The sequence below is a fragment of the Physcomitrium patens genome, chromosome 9, assembly GCF_059467195.1.
Source record: "Physcomitrium patens ecotype Gransden chromosome 9, ASM5946719v1, whole genome shotgun sequence".
Classification (NCBI taxonomy): Eukaryota; Viridiplantae; Streptophyta; class Bryopsida; order Funariales; family Funariaceae; genus Physcomitrium; species Physcomitrium patens.
Genome location: NC_143418.1, coordinates 13,945,922 through 13,952,830, shown reverse-complemented (window position 1 = coordinate 13,952,830; position 6,909 = coordinate 13,945,922). Strand labels below are relative to the sequence as shown.

At 34.4% G+C, this 6,909-nt stretch overlaps 1 protein-coding gene across 1 annotated transcript; it reads left to right on the top strand.

Annotated features, from left to right (window-relative positions):
- Window positions 1–3,514: 3,514 nt before the first annotated feature.
- LOC112286379 (polygalacturonase QRT3) lies at window positions 3,515–6,855 on the top strand. The gene is made up of 4 exons (XM_024528232.3): window positions 3,515–3,595; window positions 4,345–4,602; window positions 4,982–5,221; window positions 5,577–6,855. Exons 2-4 carry the CDS (start codon window positions 4,354–4,356, stop codon window positions 6,720–6,722), a joined length of 1,635 nt encoding a protein of 544 aa, XP_024384000.1. The 5' UTR covers window positions 3,515–3,595; window positions 4,345–4,353; the 3' UTR covers window positions 6,723–6,855.
- The last annotated feature ends 54 nt before the right edge of the window (window positions 6,856–6,909 follow it).

The following is a 6,909-nucleotide window of genomic DNA, read 5'->3' as shown; positions in this document are numbered from 1 at the left end:
ATTTATTATTTAACAGAAAAAAAAAAGGGGTTACAGAGTTTAAATACTAATGGTAAATGTAACATCCAACTTTCTATCAATTTTTAAATTAAAATGACATTATTTTCATTTTTTACCTTCTAAAAACTCAAATTTGGTAAAATATTCTTATGTTTATACCATTGATCTTTTTTTGAATTTATTTTTATAATACTATACATCTTTAAGCAATAAATTTTTATCTCAAATAAATTTCTTATCTTTAGTCTAATACTTCAATTATATTTTCTTATCTTTTTTCTAATATGTCCATAAAATTAAGACCACTTTTTAATTTAGAAATCATTTAATTTCTTAATTTTATAGATATATGTGGACTTACATTACTTATCTTTTTTATAGACTAAATATTCATTGTACTATGATCAACCTTACCATTTTTTCTAGTATGATTATTCTAATAGTAAACTACTTCAATAATATTTAGATACAGATTTAATTGATAAATAGAAAAATCTAAAAAGTAATCTCTTTTTTGAGACCTTCAATAACTAGAATCTTTTTTTAAATCTTTTGGACCACATTCTTAATTATATCTATACAAATCATCAATAATTTTTAATTTTTTAATTATAAGAACATTTACATTAATGCATTTTATAAACTCGTTAATATAAAATAAACATGTAAATAAAATAAGAAATAAACTAAGATTACTATGCTTGAACTAATAATGAATTTAATTAAAATTATTAAATATTTAAATTTCTCTTTATGCTGATATGAATTGATCAAGAAATATCTAATTTGTCTTCCAACAATCATTCTTCTGAAAAATCTTTAATCAACTTTTAGAGATTATACTCAATCATAATTAATACAATTGAAGATGCATTTGAATTCTTCTTACTACTTCTTAGAGTAAACACTAGGTCATTATAACCTAGAACAACCAAAAGGAGGATTTGAATTGTTGGAACATTTTTGTACTTGGCAATGGTTGATCTTCCAAAATTAATAGCCATTATTTAGTTCAAAAACTAAAAATATTACTATATAATCTTTCTAATATCTAAATATAGATAAAATAAATTACTTATCCATTATTAATTTTTAACTTTATAAAAAGGTTGAATACTAAAAATAGATATTTTGTGAATATAGAAATTAAAAATCATATAAAAATAATAGTCATACACACACACACACACACACACACATATATATATATATATATATATATATGTTTTTAAAATATTAATATAATAAAAATAAAAATAATCAACTAAAATGAATATATTAGTTAAGAATATAATATTAAAAAGTTATGTTCTAAAATTACATGTTATTAGAAAAAAATATTAATAAAAATTTAAAAAATAAATTAAAAAAATTATATTTTACCAAGTATTCTAAAAGTTGCAATTTATTCACTACTTATTAAAAAAGATAGAAAAACACTTTAAAAAAGATTAATGCTAAGTGAAATAGATAAAAGAAGTTTTTCTTAATAAACCATTAATAAGAAGAATTACAAAAAAACAATTACATTAATAATAATCAATATAAATATTCTATAATAAAAAAATTAATTAATAAACTATATAGATATTAAAATAAAAGATAAAAAATAAAAAATATTTATTTTATATATTTGAAAAATAAATAAATATTTATTTTATATATTTAAAAAATAAATAAATATTTATAAATAAGCATAAAATAATATTTATTATATTATTATATATAATAATATAATATAATTTGAATTAATTAATGATGATATTGCTATATTTTCAATTTAATTTTCTTATATGATAGAATATTATTAAAAATAATCATATATGTTATATTATTTTTACATACAATATGTTTATATTAAATTAAATTGTGATTAATTGTATGCTTCAATATGGATTTTATATTTTTATGTAATTCAATGTATTTGAAACAATGTCACAACTTACAACAAAAGGTGAAAATAAATTAAGTAATTGAGAATTGAGTGCAATACTATTTGAAGTGATGGGAAGAAGAGCAAGGAGTCACAACTAGACTTGTAGTTGTTAAGTGAGCAAGGTAGGAGGTTAGAGAATCACGACAAGGCTAAAAGTTGCTAAAAGAGTGGAATAAGGAGTTGGAATGAGATTTGGATTGCGAAAGGAGTAAGGCAAGGAATTAGTGACTAACAATAGAGTTTAAAGTAGTTGCCAAAGTGGAGCAACAAATTGCAAAAAGGATAACATTTGCCAAGAAGAGTAAGTCCAAGATTTATTGCAAAAATATGAGTTGCTCAAGAAATGGAACAAGAAATTGGGATGAGACTAGCACTTTACCAAGAAAGGAAAGAAGTCTAAAACTTGCTACTAAAGTAGCTTACAAGAGCTTCTAAAGTGTTTCTATAGGATTTGATGAAGAATTGACTTAGCTTAATCTTAAGTGTTTATGCGTAGTTCCAATTAAGAACATTGATGTAAAAAATACAAAACAAAAAGCTAAAACTAAAACAATGCAAATTGCAATTTAAAGACATGAAGAGAACAAATCGTAGAGAAGATAGAGAGGAATTTGCATTGCAAGGAGAATAGAAAGAATATAAAGTTGTAATGGCCTTACTCCTGCCTTATACAACTTATGACACAATCTTTTTGAATTCCAAATCAATGTTCATTGATACTTAGGTAGTGAATCAAACCATGAAGAGACAAATTCTACAACTAATAAAAACTACAATATGTCTAATCTCTAAAATTAGAATTTGGTCTTTTTGAGGACTTCTCTTTACTTTTATTACTAGGGTTGAATTGAATATACACTTTGGTGATACAAAAAAAATAAATAAATAAAGCTCAAAAAGGCAAGAAATACTCCTATTATGAGGTTTCAAATATGGTCTTTTTGGGTGATATTTTACCCATGATGCAAGCTCAAAATATTTAGTGATATTTTGAAATATCACTCAATACTTCACCAAATAACCCACCTTGCAAGGTAGGTGATTTTGATATTGAATATCAAAAGAGAGGCAGGTCAAATATCAAAAATTGTATCACTTGTCTTAGCTCTCTTTCTTCTTTGACTCCATACCAGGAGTAATAAAGTTTGAATCATGGATAATATTAGGAGTAATGAAGTTTGAATTAGGAATGATATCAAGGATAATAAAATTTGAATGGTGATATTTTAGATTTGGTATTTGAATAATCCTATAAATATTAGGTGCTAAATGGTTTTGCAAAAGTGCCAAGTTTGAAACCTCCTATTGGTTCCGAATTGGGCCAAGCTTCAGAGCATCACAAGTATCCTGCTTACAGAATGGGATTCAATGCTTTCTCTTTCAGCACCAACAACATATCATAAGATTCTGCCCACAGTAATTGATGACAAACATTCAACACAAGAAAAACGATGGACCGTTTCATCCTGCCCTCTTATCGGACAGGCTGCCAATGGGCCGGGGAATCCGACTCAGAAAGTTACACAAACAGCCCCTTGAAATCTGTCGTGGAGGAGAACAGCCAAGTCACAATTGCAGGACCTTCCCCATCAATCATCTTCACCGCTGTTGCAGCGAGTTTTGAGCCATCTCCTTCTTCAGCTGATACCACCACATCAGGTTTGGGTATTCTGGGTTCAGCAGGCAATTGTGCCATGTTTTGGGCTTGTGGGTTTGAAACAAGTGTGATGTAGTGAAAGCTGGTTTGTGCCACTGCACAACTCGGATTCATTTTTTTTTGCGAGTCATCTGCCCGGCTGTTGCCACGCCTCACTCCATATTAAGGTCATTTATCTCTCTCTCTCGCTTCCTCTCTCTCTTCATATTGGGTTTGTAGCCTGGCAGTGGGGGAGGCCTAATGCATTTGATTTAGGTCCAGTAGGGTAGTGTATTCCTGGGTATTTGTGTGTGTTGAGGATGTGGGTTGACATGCCTACGGAGTTTCTAGGTTTGAGAGGTTCAGCTTAGATCTTGTAGATGGAGAGTATTAAGAGTTTGACGAAGAAGTTGAGTGGGTTTTGCATGCGAGATAGGTTTTGACATTTGGTTTCCTATCAGTGGAATTCAGTCGGTAGCAGGTACTTGTGGTTATGTGCATGAAAGGTCAGTTTCCGAAGTGAATTGTTATTGTGTGCCTTGATTGCGGTGCCCGAGGTTAGCAGCTCGCAATTAATGTTCAATTGCCTTCAGATTTGATCATAGTTCTCAGTGTCGAGGTAGAAAGTTTGCTCGAATTGCTAAGGAACATTATAGTAGGGGATTTGTAACTTGTCATTCTAAACTGACAATAAAATTTAGTTCATCTCTGGGCTTGCGATATAATTACCTTTGAATGCAGTTACGCATTGAAGTTTTTGTCGTGCTTGCAGGTCATTGCAATGAGAAGCCTCGGTCTGCGAAATGTGGTGCTCTTTGTGTGCCTCCTTTTTCTGATCGCACCAGGGTACAGCTATCGTTTATCGGATGCCTTGAAGTCGAATCTCAGAGTTGGAGACCGGAACATCCTACGATTTTCCGCGCAGCACGGGCACCTTAACCCCAGTAGGGAGAGAGCGCAGCTGCTGCAAACCTCCTTATGGCAGCAAACGAAGGCCATGTCTGCTGAGGAAGGTCGCTTGCGGGACAAGGTATAACCTCCATTGCTCTACATTTAGTACATTAGTGCGTACAGCATGTATCCTAGGGTTTCAGAAAAACTGATAGTTAGTGAGTCATACTGGGAATAATCATTTGACTACCCAGAGAGTCGAACACATACTTACAATACGGCAGTGTGGGTTTAACAGGAATAGTTTAGAGTGATGCGCTTCAAAAATGTTGATGAGGTTATGTAATTTAATTGACATCCATCATTTTCAGCACCTAGCCTTAGGACCACAGACATTCAAGGCAATCCAGACCATTTTTCTACGACTGAACATGTGGAGGAAGACTTATGAGCCGTTCATAATCACTACAATCCCTTGAATTATTATCTATCTTTAACGTCGACCTCTCATTGTGCAGAGGAATGGGGTTAACTCCAGAGTACTGTATGTGACGGATTACAATGCTGATCCCTCGGGTCAATATGATAGCACCCGAGCATTACAGACCGCTATTAATCAGGCTTTCAACATGGCTACCAAACACGAGCTTCTTCCTGGAATTCCAGATCTTGGTGGCGTCGAGATTCATTTGGAAGGAGGCGATTATCTTATCAGCCACCCTCTTCGGTTCCCTGGGAAGAGCGGGGGAAATCTTGTGGTATGTCTTTCACCTTTATGAGATTCGTTCGCTTTGACACGATAGTGTCTTCTCAACTCAATAGGTCAAAATCTGCTTTCAAGCTTGTTCACCAAGTAACAACTTCTGGAAGACAGTTGTATTCATGAGTCGGTCATTGGGTTTTGTTAATATCTCTGTTGTGAGCTGATGAAGGCAGTAAGAAGGGCATTACATTCGAAAACTGTTATGGTTGACTTTCTCAACTCATAATTCCTTCTTTAAGTTTTCAAGATGTGATTGCGTGGATGTAACAATTGACTTCATCTTTGCAGTTGGTTAAACATTTGAAGTGGATCCAGTTTTTTAATATGGGCAATGGAATGTTGAAATGCAGATCCATGGTGGTACCCTTAGGGCAACGTCGAATTTTCCACGAGATGGATACTTAATTGAGCTTTGGTCTTCTCAGTCTGAGAGCCTCAGAGCGAATCAAACGAAAAGTTCACTTCGGGAACGGAAGGGTCGGAGTTTGCCTCTATCCAAGGAATTTGTGGCGTATGAAGATATTATCATAAGGGATCTCTTGTTGGACGGTAATTTCAGGGGTGGAGGACTACTTGTCGTGGATTCTATCCGCGTCACCGTGGAAAATGTGTACGTAGCTCACTTCGAAACGGATGGCATCTTGGTGGAGGGTGGTCATGAGAATGTAATTCGCGATTCGTTTATCGGTCAATTTATCACAGCTGGTGGTGATCCGAGAGAGTCGGACTTCACGGGAATTGGAATCAACCTCATTAGCAATGACAACGTTGTTGCTGATGTGGTTATCTTCTCAGCTGCCTATGGGGTTTCTCTTAGTGGGGTGGGAAACTACATTACAGGTTTGCACGCTTATAATAAAGCTACGAGTTTAGGAGGTGTGGGTATCTATCTGCAGTTGCCAGGTTTTTCTCAGACGCGGATCGTTGGGTGTCACTTGGACAGCACAGGGATTATTGCTGAAGACCCCTTGCAGCTTGAAATTACGAACAACTTCTTATCGGGTGATGCCAACATCTTGCTGCGAGCAACTAAGAAAACCCACAGCATTTCCTACCTTACCATCACTGGCAACATGTTTACTGGAAGCTCTCGTGGTGTTCCAATTGTGGCGCTTGATGAATCCGCAGGCCGTTTTACCTCAGTGTATGACACACTGGTGGACCAGAACACTGCTTATGGTATGGCTCTCAAGGCGACCATCGCTAGGGCCACCCTTGCATCTTCGTATACGTGGCGTCTCAATCTGAACGAGCGACTTCTTTTCAGAGATTTCATTCAAAATACACAGTATTCCCTCTATATTAACGGGAAGGACTTCCCAAAGCATGTCTTGCGGAGTGTGAAGGACAACACTGTGGTTGTAGATGCAGATTCACGAGTGTCGGGTACTGTGTCTGTCTTGGTCGATCAGAGCAGCGATTCCCTCGTCCTTAGATCCGGGAGCGAGGTCCCTGTGGACACTGGGGCTGTAGGCTCTAAAGCCTTGTTCTTTTGATGAAATGATCACTGTCTGAAGTATTGTTGTAGATGCCTTGATAAGAGGGTTTTATGTGTAGTTTCTTTCGCACTTTATATGTAAGCCTGCTGTAAATTGTAGTGTTAATAAAATATAAAACGTTTGGTCTGCCTCTGACAAATTCCATGCTATCTGATGAATTGCCTAAGTCGTTTGAGGATGTGAA

Excerpts from the sequence above, each read along its gene's own strand:
- LOC112286379 (XM_024528232.3), top strand. The coding sequence starts at position 4,354 with ATGAGAAGCCTCGGTCTGCGAAATGTGGTGCTCTTTGTGTGCCTCCTT. Across the intron at positions 4,603-4,981 it reads AAGGTCGCTTGCGGGACAAG|AGGAATGGGGTTAACTCCAG; the intron begins GTATAACCTCCA and ends CTCATTGTGCAG. Across the intron at positions 5,222-5,576 it reads AGAGCGGGGGAAATCTTGTG|ATCCATGGTGGTACCCTTAG; the intron begins GTATGTCTTTCA and ends GTTGAAATGCAG.